Source organism: Camponotus floridanus, unplaced genomic scaffold (genome assembly GCF_003227725.1).
Source record: "Camponotus floridanus strain SB8 unplaced genomic scaffold, Cflo_v7.5 scaffold16, whole genome shotgun sequence".
Taxonomy (NCBI): domain Eukaryota; kingdom Metazoa; phylum Arthropoda; class Insecta; order Hymenoptera; family Formicidae; genus Camponotus; species Camponotus floridanus.
In genome coordinates this window covers 1,125,432-1,141,535 of record NW_020229281.1, presented here as the reverse complement: position 1 = coordinate 1,141,535, position 16,104 = coordinate 1,125,432, and the positions used below count along the sequence as shown (strand labels likewise).

The 16,104-nt window shown below is 33.2% G+C and overlaps 2 protein-coding genes across 5 annotated transcripts in view; one reads left to right on the top strand and one right to left on the bottom strand.

Annotated features, from left to right (window-relative positions):
* LOC105251284 (vacuolar protein-sorting-associated protein 36) lies at positions 1-2,232 on the top strand. Of its 2 annotated transcripts, XM_020027496.2 has the most exons (7): positions 1-208; positions 318-513; positions 592-947; positions 1,012-1,176; positions 1,240-1,455; positions 1,531-1,724; positions 2,031-2,232. In XM_020027496.2, exons 1-6 carry the CDS (start codon positions 113-115, stop codon positions 1,708-1,710), a joined length of 1,209 nt encoding a protein of 402 aa, XP_019883055.1. In that variant the 5' UTR covers positions 1-112; the 3' UTR covers positions 1,711-1,724; positions 2,031-2,232. The 2 variants fall into 2 exon arrangements, with proteins under 2 accessions (XP_019883055.1, XP_011256264.1); XM_011257962.3 differs by lacking the exon at positions 2,031-2,232 and having other exon boundaries at positions 1,531-1,879.
* Positions 2,233-7,621: 5,389 nt separating this feature from the next.
* Positions 7,622-16,104, bottom strand: part of LOC105251277 — a 133,138-nt gene continuing 124,655 nt past the window's right edge. For all 3 annotated transcript variants that reach the window (XM_011257945.3, XM_011257944.3, XM_025406963.1), the window contains 13 exons: positions 14,275-14,398; positions 13,030-13,129; positions 12,567-12,700; positions 11,468-11,857; positions 10,616-11,329; positions 10,073-10,292; positions 9,867-9,974; positions 9,610-9,704; positions 9,101-9,493; positions 8,744-8,876; positions 8,287-8,541; positions 8,066-8,185; positions 7,622-7,804 (listed from right to left, as the gene is read on the bottom strand). In XM_011257945.3, coding sequence (XP_011256247.1) covers positions 7,622-7,804; positions 8,066-8,185; positions 8,287-8,541; positions 8,744-8,876; positions 9,101-9,493; positions 9,610-9,704; positions 9,867-9,974; positions 10,073-10,292; positions 10,616-11,329; positions 11,468-11,857; positions 12,567-12,700; positions 13,030-13,129; positions 14,275-14,354 — 2,925 coding nt within the window. In that variant the 5' untranslated portion in view covers positions 14,355-14,398. The remainder of the gene's footprint in view (positions 7,805-8,065; positions 8,186-8,286; positions 8,542-8,743; positions 8,877-9,100; positions 9,494-9,609; positions 9,705-9,866; positions 9,975-10,072; positions 10,293-10,615; positions 11,330-11,467; positions 11,858-12,566; positions 12,701-13,029; positions 13,130-14,274; positions 14,399-16,104) is intronic.

The following is a 16,104-nucleotide window of genomic DNA, read 5'->3' as shown; positions in this document are numbered from 1 at the left end:
TCACTCACTGGCTGACAGTTCGATTCCACCTAAGGGTATTCAAGTTCGGGCTAATCGCACGAGGGTGGCGAACATGGTCCTTCGTTTTGACAGGTCGTGATAGGGTCTCACGATGAACAGATTCGAGTACGCCGATTCCCGGCTCATGCCGAATGAGGTTTACGCGAGACGCGACATGGCCGTGCGTCTCTACGACGGCGATACAAAGGTAATTATGTCGCGGATGTGGTACTTGCGGGAAACCACCGATGTCCCTGAAGATACACGAGTGTGTTATTATTCTTTAGAGGCACATAAATGTTAGGATAACTTTTCAGACTAACTTCGAAGGCGGCGAACTAATCTTAACTAGTCACAGAATACTCTGGGGCAGACCCGGTGATATACCACGAGGTAATACGTGTTTGTCGCTGTCGCTTCGATATGTCGTTTTCTTCGAGGAAGAGAATCCCGGACCGTTCTCCTTTGGACGTAGTAAGAAGATTATATTACATCTCTCTGAACCTGCTGTTGGTGAGACTCCAAGTTACACAAGTTAAACGATTAATAATTTATAAATTAGACTAAAAATATTTGTGTATATTTGTTTAGATAAAATGCCTGGTCCGGCGGATAATAGTTTGTATAATTATGTCAAACTGTCCTTTAAAGAAGGTCTAGATTCACATTTTATAACTCAATTATCCGATACTATTATAAAACGAGTATGGGAAACTTCTACCACAGGACTAATTGTACTTAACAATGCGCACGATAATCAAGGAAATTCAAAACTGCTACCGCAGATAAAACCGCGAACGGGTATTATTGGTATCGAGAGAAGTTTACAAGCGAAGCAGAAAGAAACTGATCAAAATATATCATTGGCGTTTCGAGACCTCACAAAACTTATGGATATGGCTAAAGACATGGTGGCCATCTCAAAGACAATCTCTGCTAAAATACGGGTGATTTTCAATGATTGCTTTGTAAGGTTGACAGATTGAGGTTCATAATGCAGGATCATTGCAGGAGAGACAAGGTGACATAACGGAAGATGAAACTGTCAGATTTAAGGCTTACCTAATGAGCTTAGGTATCGACGACCCAGTGACAAGAGACGCGTATAAAAGCAGTAATGAGTACTTTGAACAATTAGCAAAGCAACTTGCATACATCTTAGAAGAACCAATAAAGGTTTGCAATTTACATATTGGGAAATATATAAAGAATAGTAGAAAATATTATAATTAATTTCAGGAAGTAGGCGGTATGATGACACTTACAGATGTTTATTGTCGTGTAAATAGAGCAAGAGGTATGGAACTTTTGTCTCCTGAGGATTTATTACACGCCAGTAGACGTTTGGCGCCCTTAAGTTTACCGATCGTGTTAAGGAGCTTTGATAGTGGTGTTATGGTTCTCCAAATTCATTCTCACGATGATAACGCTGTCGTGGATCGCATAACGGAATTGGTAAATATTCGATTATGCTATGAAAATGAAAATTTTTAATCTATCCATTACATCTTATCTATATAAAACTTTCAGTTGAAGGAAAGAGAATCTATGACGGCCGAAGATCTTGCGCAATCGGAGGGTATATCAGTATTGTTAGCGCGCGAGCGATTGCTAGTCACGGAAAAGTACGGCAAAGCGTGCAGAGATGATTCGATAGAAGCTTTGAAATTCTATCCGAATCTATTTTTAGAAGAGATATCTAACGACTAATTTTTAGCTGCCATGTAAGCATACGATTTTCTTTCTTTCTTCTTTTTTTATTCTCAGATTAATATTGACTATTGTATAAAACACCAACTCTTAAAGGTTTCATGCATTTCTCAAGCCTTCATGTGCTTAAAGTTAATGCAAATAGCTAAATCTCTTAAACACAGTTATTTTAAAATTAAAATAATTATTTTTATAAGTATATAATTGTCTTGTTCCTAATATTTAAATATTTTTTGAATAGTTTGAATTTTCAAGATAATATTCTTTGTGTATATGTTATAATCGCAATACTATACTGAATCATATATTTTATTTCATAGCCAGAAGAATAAAGTTAAAAAAAATTGAAAAATTAAATTATCTTAAATTATATGAGATTATGTGCATACGTGTGTGTATGTGTACTCCTGTGAAGATGAAATAAATTTTATATCTATATTAACATAATCTCTCTTGACACGCTTGAAACGAAAATGCTGATTGATGGAAAAAATTAAGACAACATGTGTATATATATGTGATTATGTATATAAATAAAAATAAATGTGGATTTAAATTTTTTTACCATAAGAGAGAGTATAAGAGAGTATAAGATAAGGTAATGAAGTGCAAAGCATCATGCATTTTAATTGAAATATATTTTTTTAGATTTATTCATTAAACGAACTGTGTAAATAGAACCGCAACCATGATTAACAATGATCGTGTATAATTAATAGTACATGATTTTTCGTATCTATGTTATTTATGCATATACAGGATGGAGATTATGTTCTAAAATAGCAATCCAATATATTTGCTACTATATTCTTTGGCAAATTTAGAATCAACTTTCCTTTAAATATCTTATATTTCTTACTTTTTAATTTTCATAATTAAATATTTTTATAGTAATTAAATAGTAGTTTAATTAAAGATTCTTTCAAAGTATGCTATTTGAAATTATATAATATAAGGAATAAGATTCTACAATTCTTTTTATATATCAATTAAATTTAACTTGAAAAAATATTTTAATTAATTTGTCTTTTTAATTTTAATTTCTTTATGATTAAGAAATATTAATGTGTGTTTTAATATTTTAATCATTAAAAAATTCAAAATTTTCTAAAGATAATCCAAGAATATATTGGCAAATTCTGATCTACTATTTCAGATGCACCCTGTATTAGACACGTGTTATATGTTGTACAGCATACAAATGTCCGCCGTACAATACCGTCCATCATTAGTAAATTACGGTATCCTGCACAAGTCAATGCAGTTAAATTTGTTCGCACAATTAATATAGTATAGTACAAGATGTCGTATAACAATACATATATATATATTATACCTTTGACGAACACAAGCTCGAACGTACCTGTTTGTTTATAAACAATTACTTTACAAACATTAATTTAAACACATTAATTTAAGTTGATTCTAAATTTGCCAAAAAGTCCGACTACTTTTATGTCCAATTAAAAGTAATTTATACACACAAGGTAATAAATCACTCGTATGTGATATATATTCATAATTATTTATATATTATACTAAATGCTCTTGAAAATAAAATGAAAAATTTGCGCACGCGATTTTATTCAATTTCTTTATAAAAATTAATGTTGACATCACGTTAGAATTGTTAGAATTAATTTGCGTACGCGATAATTGATTGATTTTCCCAGTAATTCCTAATGAGTTAAACATTCGAGGTACGTTCGAGTGCATTTTAAAATGCAATAGGGAAGGCTTGGCAAGGTTCATTTTTTAAAAGGTCTTACTTTAATCAACGAGATACGAAGACTATAACGCATATATACATATATAGGATGGGATGTGAATGTGCCCTTATTATATCACAGAGAGGCGTAACAAAAATATAAAATAATTTAAATTTTATATAATATTTTGTATATGAACTCTCTCTCTCTCTCTTTCTCTCTTTCTCTCTCTCGCGTACACTCATGCAATCGCTATGTGTTTTTCATGATTCGTCCCACAAATTGTTAACATTGTAAATTATTAATAATACCGATATATTATACTGGAATATCTCTAGCTATCGACGCGCGTGTAGTATTGCTATTATTTATTTATTAACATATTGCTTAGTAACATATGATTTTCAACGTACGCCTTGAGAATTTAAAACTAATGATTTTAATCGATTATATTTAAAAAGAAGCTATATAGTTATTGATACGCATACAGTGACGCTGTTTGTGGCACGAATCACTCTACACTATTATTGTCATTATCATTCGGTTCTCTCTATTTCTTTCATTCTCTCTGGCCATCTTTCTTTTCTTTTGTATTATATTTCTCTGAATTTCTTGTTTTATGTTTTCGCCTTGTCCTATTCCTTTTCTGCTGTAATTACCTTTCCATTGTGTGTGTCTTTTATTCTTCTACTTTTATCATTTTCTATCTTTTACCATAATATAACTAGCCTCTGACAAAATTAAATTCTGAAAAACGAGATGCAAACTATTAAACAGCTCTCATTTCTTTCCCCCTGAACTCGTCTTGCGCATATATCGTATATTTTAGATATTATCGTATACACGGAAATCCCGAGAACGGTCCGTATATCAATAGCAATAACTCGAGAGCGCATTCGTTTGTATTACATTCACATAACTTTATCATTACGAGGAAATCCAACGTATTTTCATTGGAATGAGGACCTTGAACAAAACTGAGCAACCGTTTTCTGCGCGACACCGTATATACGACATCCACGTGTAGACAAACATGTAGACACGTAATAGTAGACACGTAATATGCGCATAGACGTGAATCGCACATAGGTATTAAGAATAAAAATTCAGTTTTGTGCTGATGTACAACAGTGTTAGATGCTAATCTGCTTATCTTGGCTTATATGTATATGCGCATGTTTGCAAATTATGCGTATGTTTGCTTATGTACAATGCCTCGTTATTACATACACATACACACATGTTCATACACACGTACACGCACAGTTCTTTTTAAAATTAGAATCTGCAAATTATATATAATTACGCGTATTGTTTGACGCGATTCGAAAAAAGCTGCTATTTCAATCAAACTATTTAAAATTATAAAGTTATAAAATTATTCAAAAAATTTCAAACTTAATTAATAAAGAAAATTTTAATTTTCGCAAGTTTTAGCGATTTTAACTTAAAAATAGGTAAAAATTGATAGATTAAAATTATAGATAAAAGATTATATAGCCAAGTGTCGCACATATATGAAACTTATAAACAAATTTTACAATGATATAATCTTCCCCACCATTATTAGCTATCGTTATTAGAAACATTCGTCATTACAATTCTCGCAAAATACACATTCCCCATTTATTTTTCTGTCGATTCCTTCTATCTAAATTTATTCTTGCGTATATAATATACATATCAGTGAAGAGATAAGAATATCGTTCGCAAAGAGGGTGTGCCTTACAATTAGATTTATGAAGATTAATGAAAAGTGAGCGATATTAGTCCCATTAGTAATTGGCGATAGAAAAATCTGCATAAGTTAATAAGTGCGAAGTGGAATAGTGGATTTTTATGAGACGAGAAGAGTGTATAGATTGTAAAATTTTGCTCATAATAATGTATCTTCTTTTTTTAAGTATATATATATAATATATATGTACACGTATGTGCGCGTGTACAAAGACTAAGCTTGCGAGTTTTTATCATGTATATGAAGAGGTACAAAAGTTATAGAATAGGCGTTGAGGTCCAAAAGGCTGTCTAATTCGTGCGAGTCGTTACCGATCGTTTTTCTTTTTGTCTTCTTTTTAGTAGTAATCGAATGTCACGGGATTGCTCGAGGGTGTCGGAACTTATACGCCGATAGTTTCAAATTGCACTTTACAAACAATGGAATATAAACTCATAGAAATTTATTTTCTCTACTATTATAATTAATTAAATTTCTAATTTTTTAAATTTGGAATCATTTGAAAAATAAATTTCCCTCTCTTTTTTTATTTCTTTTTAATTTATAAATACTTCACTCTCTATGCCAAGTAATTTCTACTTAAAAATTTATCTATTTTAATTCTATTAGAAGAATTAAAAGAAATAGCTTCAACACAAGATTTTTAAATTAAATTAAATCTAAAATTTAAGAATTTTGCATGTAGAAACTTCTTATTAAAAAATTTCTTTTTTAATTTCTCTAGTTTTATAGAATAAATAATGTAAATTTTTTGTATTCATTGCATCCTGATCAGAAAAATACGCATTTTAAATTCTGCTATATTATAATAAACTTACAAGAAACGTTTAATAGATAGTAAATAAATTTTTAAACTACAAATCACAAAGACATAAATATACTATATAGGTCACTATCACATATAGCGATGAGATTTTTTTCGTGAAATAATTAGAAGAGAGAGATCTACAATTTTGCCTTACACGCTAATTTTACGGTATTCCTTTCTTATATCTAATCTAGTTAAATTCTAATGATAGTCAAAAATTGTGACCCTTAGTTCTTAAAAGGCAAGATATATAATATTGCCCAAAAACCAATGTGTAATATTTATACAGGAAACTATGACGATTATATAAATTGTGTATGTCTTATTTTTCACGAATGCAAAATCGTCAAATCTATTGCAAGAGCCGTCAGTCTCTCGAGATAATTCCGACACCATCGAATATTGCAATTGGGCTTCGATTTTTCGTCACGTGGATTATTTTATCGTGGAACAGATCGTAATTGATCGTGCGATTAGAATTAACGCACATATGTGAAAAAATACATTCTTATCGTTTTTATTTACGGCGATAACCGCGCAGTAACCGTGCGCGCCATGTATTTATTGTTTTTAGAGATGATAATTATTCAATCATGTATATGACACAAAAAAGTGATTTTATGGATAATGTGAAAAAAATTTTAAATTTGTTCACGATTCCAAGAAAATAAAAAGAGAGTCAACGTTTTCATGATAATGATAAATGAATTGCAAGGATGATGAAGGAAAAGTTCAATAATTTACTAACAACTACGTGATTGATTTTCAAGTCGCGTGGCGTCGAATGTTCATAGTTTAATTCCCAGACAGCACAAAAAGGCTAAAAGATGTCTTAAAGATGTCTAAAGGACTTTAAGGCCCGGTTCCACAACTCGAGTTAATGCGAGTTTAATATGTTAAACTGGGTCCTGATTAGTCCATTCACTACTTAAACTCGGATTAACTGGATGTGGAACTGGGAAGACGTCTTTAAGTCGTTTTTTAAATGTCTTTTGGACATGTGTGCTGTCTCGGTTCCTAAGAGACTTGCAATTAAGATCGAGATACATAAAATGTAAAAAGTAATTGCTTCAAAGAGTTAATTGCTTCGAGACAGATATGTAACGAACGCATTATTAAAAATTTTGCGTCTTATTTCAGTCGGTCGCATCAAATTTCTCTAGTTTTATCTATTCTTTTAGAAGAAAAATAGTTTTAATATTTAATCAAAACTATCTTTGCGATTTGCACAATTTCCTGGATAACGTTAGCACAAAATTTGCGCTTGACGACGAGTTCATTTTCGACAAACTAGAGAATTAAGTAATAAGTAATATCGGTTCCCGCAATGTGCAGTAAGATTCCATGTCGATTGTAAATTTCTTTGTTAAACGATATCGCGCATTTACCGCCACACACAGTAGTCTGAACGATCGTTAACATACTAGATAGGATGCTTATGGCACGCATCTCTGCGTAAGAAATTTTATCTTATTTTACGTTTAGATTATATAAGATTGCGTATGTCTTTTCCAGATACGCATAAATACATCAAAGAACGCGGGCGTGACACAAAATTTTATACGAGATGGTACATGAAAAGTTATACTTTAAGACTGCTTTCCGCCACTTCGGTCATTCATTTGCTCTTGTCCCTTGAACACGACGATTCCGTTTCTATTTCCTGAGAGGATGCCACATGGCGACCGGACGCCGCAAGGCCGCTAACATTTGTCTCCAATGCGCCAACGCTTTTCCCGTCGAGGTAGATCCTATGATGATGTGGCCGACAGAATACGCCTTTGGACTCGTACTTTGATCGCCGTTCAATTCCGCCACCGTCAATCTCAACTGTATAGTCTGGAAAAAGATAGATTTGATAGAAAGATCTCTAAATAACTAGATATAAGTTTGTAAGAATACCATATCGATTTATAAAATATATTCGTATGGAAGGGAATTTTAACACTCCATATTTTTTAAGCGAGATTTGATTGATCGAAAAATCGATTAGAATTCGCTTTGACGATGATTTGCAATTATAACTATATATATATTATAATGTTAAATTGTATTTTCATTGTAATATATATCGTTTCAAAGTGGAAATTTATTCAAAACCTGTAAAGTATGCGCTGGCATGCTAAATATTATCGCTTCGTTGAAGATCGGACTCTTTTCGCCTTTCTTCACGGACGTCTTCTTTTTATGTATCTTTTTTCCTTGTTGAAGTAGGTATACCTTAGTGAAAGAAAATATATGTTGGCATACTTTTTTTCTCAAATCATTTATCGAAATATATATGAATATATTTATGGAAGAGTATGATGAATTTAAATTACCTTAACGAAAAAATCACCCGGAGTTGAATTCGCGCCGCGCAAATTGCGAGCTTTAACTACTACGAGAGTGAGTCTCTCCGCCGTTGGCAAATAACTGAGAGAGAACATCAGCTCTCCTAGATGCGGAGTGGGTAAGGCAGGTCCACTGAGCGGTAACCACGTCGTAGCTGGTGGTCTTCCCACAGGTCCGAGTTTTAAACTGGCTTCACCGATTAATGATGCGCCGCCGCCGATGCTAGATTCATCAGAAAACACCTGAATAATGGAAGGAAAAATCTATTTCAATTCACGTATCGCTATAAACTTAATCCAAATTATTAACCTGTTTTCAACATCAATTATATTCAATTATATTTCAAATTAACATTTGATAAAAAAAAATTTATTTTAACTATTCGTGATATTTAATTTACATCAAATAGAAATAGCGTGAAAAAAAGTCAATAGCGAAAAGCACCTCAACGAGTAATGTCTTGCCTACCGGACCGCCATCGAGGGGAAATAGGAATTTCTCCTGATAACTAGGCGATGGACATCCCCTATAAATCCTTGTTTGTACGTGAGTCTGCCTATCGGGCAAAAGACATACCCTACGAAAAAAAAAGATTTTGAATACTTGTATTTGAAAGTTAAATAATTATTTTCTTTCAGAGAAAAAGAGAATGAATCATTATAATGAAAAATGGCGATATGTTTTCTAAAAGAAATTATTAATTGAATTTATAAAAAACATTGTATCACAATTAATGCGATATACTAGTTTTACTGAGAATAATATATTGAAAAACAAAGAAAAGAAACGAGAAATAGCTACCTAACAAAAGTATCTTGTGCTGGAATATCGTCGGCAGCAACAAGATCTCTAGCTTCCAGGACACTCACGACCAAATCGCCTTCACAATCGCTTCCGCGACCACCCCATCTCTCGTGTTCGAGTCCGACACAAATATGGCCTACAATGGGTGCTTCTTCGAGATCGTTCAGATTCACGCTAGTATCGGAACATACACTCTCGCAACTAATTGCTCTTTTCAAGGTAGATTCGTCGGGCGGCGGTTCCGGCTCGGGACCCAGTGAACCTCGACGATTTCCTAATCTAGTATAATCGTTCATTGCATAACCCAGATACGACTCCTCTAAATTTTGCGAAAGTCGTCTCTTTAATTGCACTTCCTCTACGGTATACAATTCTTGGCTATTCCTCCTCCTAAAGAGACAAATTTTATATAATGCACATGTTTTACTTTTACAATGTTTGAAGATAATGAAGAGGAGACAATTTAAAGGAATATTGTATAATTTTTCTCTATGTTCAATTCTTACCTTGATGGATCGGCAACATCAAATTCTACATATTCGTGAATACCGTTCAGTCTTTCTATACTTTTACGTCGTTGTTCGAGGCTGTTGAAAATGTCCTAGAATATTATATTTAATAAATTTGTATGTAATAAAGAATACAATCTGATGAATCTAGGTATCTGATGTTTTTTGCATTAAATAATAATAAAAATGTAATATACTTCTTACAATCGATATATATTGATTTTTAATCGTAAGAAATAAAATGCAACACGTACCTCCGACGTTCGAGTGAAACTTGGATCTGATAAATAAGTATAAGACTCATGATTGTTTTCTTTAACCAACAAAGGAGACGATGGTGGATCTTGTAAACTATTGTATACCTACACACACGTCACAAAAATATTGATATAAGAAAGTAAGAATAAAGAAAAATATCATTATTGTTGATATTATGTAAAACAAACAAATGAATTAATACTTCTTGCGCTGTTCTATGAGCTTCCAGATTTAATTCAGGACTATAAAGATCAGAACTCCGTCTCGAACCATCCGGACCGGTCACATCCGGATCGGTCTCCGCATAAATATCCCGCATATCTTGCAAGTATTCAGCATCCTGTAAATTTTCTCCGGTATTGTCGTTTACGAACGGTGGAAATGTAAGCCGCTGTATTTGTTGCGCTGAGGAAAGCACCGAACTGTAGAAAAAATATTAAGATTCGACATCAAAAAATTTTTTGTAAGGATAAGAATGAATATCATAAGATAGCATGCAGCATTAAAATAATTTTGTTTATGCTTTTTCTCTATTTTTTGAACTATTGAACACTTTTTTGAAAAAAGTTATAATTAATTTTAAAATTTTATAATTGTTTCTTTTTCCAAAATGAAAACTAGCATCTAACAAAAAGAACCAAAATTACAGATTTGTTGCCTCTCACTATTGATTCATATATATATTTTCCTCAGTTTTTAATAGTGTAAATTTTTGATAATTAATCACTTTTCAATAGTAACTCACTTATAAAATTCCGAGGCATCTATGTAGCTCTGCGTAGTGACGGATCTGAGTGCGCTGAAGATCCTCTCGCCAGTGGTCGGGCTACTCTTCTTAGGAATCTCCTGCGGTGGATCTGGTGGCGCGGGTGGCGGTGGTATCGGACTCGAGGCTGATTCGCTCGTGATCTTTGCATCGTCTCCGATAGATCCCTGAATTGCGTTCGCGAACAATATCGACTCCCGACTCGAATATGCTTGAATTTCGTTCACCGGCTCGTAGACGGGAAAATCAGGCAGACTTTGAATATATTGCGAGACTCGTTGGAGGTCTTGCGACTTGGACAGAGCGCCGTGAAAGATGTATGAATCGACATCCTCTTGGTGGCCGGAAACAGCGCTCTTGAACGGAGTCATCTCAATGTTCTGCATGTCGCTGTTCTTTCGATTGTGATCGCCGTTCAGCTCATCGCTATTCTGAAGCATCTTGGAAACGGTTTGAGGTCCGTATATCGATTCCATGATCATCTGACTGGCCGCGTTCGACGAATTTGTCGCGTTCAAACTATTCGATAACCTTCTGGGATCGTTTCTCACGTACGATCGCGCGACATGATTCCTCTGAACAATTTCGTACCCGCCGTAATTCCGATTGACATCCTCGCTGTCCAAGCGGCTGTCTAGAGAATGACTCATCCCGTACCTAAACCGTGGATCTTTGGGAGGATGCTCAAATTGCCTGTAAAGTAAAAAATCAAATAAAAGACTTTATCATTTCAACATACATTTCTAATCTCAATTTTTTAAATAAATAAGCTATTACAGTTGCGTATAAAAGATTTTACTCTTATCGTATTCCTGAATTTTTATCGTATACCTGATGGATCTGGAATCCACGTGGTTTTGATCGGCATAAGGCGTCATCTGAATATTTTCTGCTATCGTTTTTGGATCGTCGAACAAGAAGGCGGAATGTTCGATCGATGGCGGGAAGGGACCGTGATTCTTTGGCGGTTCGCTCTGAAAGAGAAACACGGACGGACCAGGAACTCTCGATCGTATCGATCCTTTCTGCAACAACGGTGGCGGCGTCAGCGGACCTGGGCCGGCCTCGTGCATCTTCAGATAGTCGACGGTGCTCGGCGTCTGAAGTGGCGACGGCCTCGGACGAGCGGTCGGTCGTGGTTGAGGAGCTGGTCGGAGCGGTTGAGGCGGTATCGTGCTGCCGCCGAGGGGCGGATGTAAATCCCTGTCGACAGCCTCAAATCTGTATAATAGTATGAGTGATGTAATATATTCTACACGCATAGTAAGGTATGTGAAGAGTAGTATAAAATATTTCCGAATCCTCGGCTTTTTAAATTTCAATCTGACTTAATTTTACTTCATCAAAAATATATATGTAAATGCCAAGAGAAATTTTTAAGATATTTTAATTGAGGATCATTTGATTAAGAATTATATAGAGAGATGCGATTGAAGATTTAATTAATTAAACGAAGAAAATACTTAAGGTTTTTTAAAACAAAATAATTTTATATACGCTGTCGATAGCTTTCAGTTTACAATAATATGAATGATATGTAGTTAGAATATTCCAACTTGATTTAATTAATTCCTCTGAAGGTACAAATATATCTGTGTGTATGTGTGCAATTAATTTAATTATGCTTTGAGGCATTCTTGCCGTCACAAAACAGTTTGTTGTCAGAGCTTCTCGCATATAATATTTTTTAATACTATTTTTTAATACTATTTTTTATAAATAAATCCTCTTTATCGTCTATAATATCAGCTCAGAGAGATATTTCAAATTAATTTTAATCGAAAGGAAAAACTTTTTCCTCCTGAAACTTACTTAAACATCCTCTCGAAAGTCAAATGCTAAACTTCTTCTTTTTATATTCGCGCTTTTCCAGTCATATATATACGAATAAAAATTGTGCGGAGATTTAATTATCGAATCGGTCGCATACCTGGTAAAGGCGCCTTGTGCATCTAGCCGGAGGTCGCTATCGCTATGCAGGAGATGTTGAGAGGTATTCCCAGTTTGGCGATATAGGCCTGGTATTGTCTGAGCGGTCGGATGCTGAGCCTTCACCAATCCCACCTTCAAATAGTGTCATCGTTAGAAATGGCGATACAGAGTGATGTGATAGAGCTAGACTATCGCAAAAAATTCTGAAGCTTATGAGCAAGAAAATTCGCATTTCATCAAAATCAATTAAAATATTGACGTAATTCATAATCGGATAGAAAAAAAATATTAAAAAGTCTCCAGGTAGACTCGATCAGCTTTATCGAGTTCATCTTAAAATGAAAAATGTGTAATCAAATAAATCAATATCTTCCCGATAACTGTGAGCGAAAAGTAATAAAAGCTTCCAATGGAAGTAAACGGACGTAATTTAACTTACATTTTTCAAAAATACACATTACCTTTTCCTCCCGCGGCGCCCAAAGCCAAGAAAGCCTCTGTCTCCATTCCTCGCAGACGCTCCAGACATTCCTCGTGCCAAATTGCCATCCGATGCAATATCTGCGGGATTGACACGATTACAGAAGCTAAACGCTAATTATGCTTATGCCACAAGATAGATAATGGGCTTGTTCAAGATCGTAACTCGGAAATATCGGATATAGTAGCAGAGAGCAAAGGGCAGATTGTGATGCCCAAGTCGATTAATCGATTCGTTTATAAAACATTAAATTTATAATATTAATTAGATTTACATTAAAATAACTCGATAATAAAATTATCCGCTGTTTTTTAAGCATCAATTTTGAATGCGAATGTTCGTTTGCATACCATATTTTGTGCATATTATGTGTTAAATTACTCTGCTCTTTATTATTATTAGCGATAATTTGATCGATGATAATTAAACTGAAATATTTTTTTGAATTGTTTACATAATTTTCAAATGATATAAAGAACGTTACATAAATGAATAATTTTAATAATTAAATAATTTCTCTGCATATTTTTTTCTTATATTTGTTGTGGCACAGCATATTTTTTAACATGTTACAAGAGTACACATATTTTAAATTTAAGACTTTGTATGTTAAATGAATCATTTTTCTAAAATTCAATTCACACATTTCTTAATTGCATCTACTATATGATTTCATATCACAACATAATAATCGAGTTATGTCCATTCGCGGGACAATTATATGAATTAAAGATAACTATCTTTAATTGTTCTTCTCCCGAGACAAGTCTCGATTTATTATCTCAGAAAAGAATGGATCAAACTTGTGATGGAACAGACACTGAATTGCTAGTGTAATAATAATTGTGAACGATGGCTTCACCTGTTGCACGCATTAACGCAATCCAGGATGTATTATTATCTAAGATGTATTATTATATTCTTGCGGCACTTCCTTAAAACTGGAAAGGAAAGATCATCTTTCCAGAGAAGAACTGAGAAGGTTAAAAGTACTTCGCAGTACTTTTCATTTCTCCATGATATATATGAATATATGATCGTATATGCATACACATATAAATAAGTAATTATTTTTAATCAATCGACAAAAAATTCTTTAAAAAATTGATATAAATATATCGCTTTTGACTAAAAGTTTTTATTTTGGAAATTAAATTTTGTATCATCTGGTGTTATATTTTTATTTTATTTCACTACACGCGATGCGAATTTCCATCATGATTACCTTCTGTAAAGGACAAGTGTAGCGCCAGCAGCGATGACGATGACCAAAGCCACTCCAAGACCAGTGAGAGCCCAGCCCATTGTTGCGAATGCTAAATCCGATAAATCTGACGAAACAGCGAAGCCTGAAATAAACAAGAATGAATTTATCAAGACAATGTTACCTGATTGCATTCGAAAAATGATCAAAATACATTTATCTCTCTCTTTGAGAGATCATTCTATGTAAAACGGAAAAAAATATTCTCTGTAAATCAATAATACTTCTACTAATTTCATTAAGCGTGTGTATTTATATGATTGTAAAATAATATATAAATAATATTCAAATAATATAAAAGAAGATTTTATTGGCAATAAAATGTTTCTTTCAAATGCATGGTTGATTTCAATGAATGACACATGGATGGTGGAAGAGTTTGACAGAAGAACGCCAAGTGCTGGATATAAGCAGGGAGGAGTTAGAGGAGCGGTGTATCCCTACAAAGTAGCACTTTTGTTCTTTCGCTACTCTTTCTCTTAGAGGGAACAATAGTGGCAATTAACAGCGCGTAAGATTTCAGCTCGAGATTCGGGAGAAAGCAAAGGAGATTTTCAAGTACATCTATTCAATATAGTTGCTTTCTCGTCGCCCTTCTTACGAAACAAAGACCAAAAAAGATCTCTACCTCGGGAGAATTTATCTTTAATTTAGCATCTATAAAGATCAACTGCTTCTTTTATCATCACAGTGAAAATATAAAATATTTTTTAATACATCTTAACTTACTTCGATTTCACAAATATCGTCTATCATTAATATTGTCACATGCATGTACATAAAAATATTATTATTGCTCTTAAACAAAGATTCAACTGCAATGGCTAGAGAAAGTGGGTCAGCCAAGAGCCAGACCATTACATACTACTTACATTTATGTTACTGTGTCAAGGTAGCTGAGATTTTTGAAATCTCTCGGGTTTAAGGCGTTGTAGATATTTTACGAGATATGAATATTATATTTTATATTAATTGATATATAAAATATTTCATTTAAAACATTATTTATATAATATTAGATCATTAATGTGAATATAAATAAAACACAAAAATGGAATAATTGAAATAATTGAATGTGCCTTTACGTTCACTAATTTTTTTGTACAATTCTTTTGCCAGAAAGATGTAATTTTAAATAAGTTAAATTAAGTTTTATCTCGGAATTATAAAAAAATAATTGTTCTATAAAATAAATATCACATAAAATATTGTTGCAGAATGTTTTTTCAGAATGTTTCCCATAAAAGTGTGGAAAGATTATTATTTTAAAATATAAATAAGATCTCTACAAGGAATACAGAAAAATTCTAAAAACATCTCAATTTATTTTATTTATAATATCTAGACATTAAAAATATATTCTAATAATATATTCATTAAGAGTAGTTCAAATCTCCAATTTTATACAAAGTATATTATATATATGTATATTCTTATTATCGATAGTTTATAAACTTGCAGAATCAAACTTTAGTTGTCATACATAATTCATATGTAAATCATTTGATAGAAACGTCCGTTACCTTGAAAGTTTTTACCTCGTGACGCACGTAAATAGAATTAATGATTTCCGCGGCTTGTCAATCTTCTGTTAAAGAACAGAATCGGATTTTGTAATCAAGTATCGCATAAACATGCGTTTAAATCCATTTTCAATCAAGTTAGCTCGCGCTCATACACCTGAGTATAAACTAAAACAATAAGCTGATTAATGTCTCATAAAATCCAATCGTCAATGTGACGTATATATAGTCGCTAATGCCGCTTCTGTACTTCTCTACGTTTAGCTTT

Coding starts and splice junctions, on each gene's coding strand:
- LOC105251284 (XM_020027496.2), top strand. CDS start 113: ATGAACAGATTCGAGTACGCCGATTCCCGGCTCATGCCGAATGAGGTT. Junction 514..591: donor TCTCTCTGAACCTGCTGTTG/GTGAGACTCCAA, acceptor ATATTTGTTTAG/ATAAAATGCCTGGTCCGGCG. Junction 1,177..1,239: donor TCTTAGAAGAACCAATAAAG/GTTTGCAATTTA, acceptor AATTAATTTCAG/GAAGTAGGCGGTATGATGAC.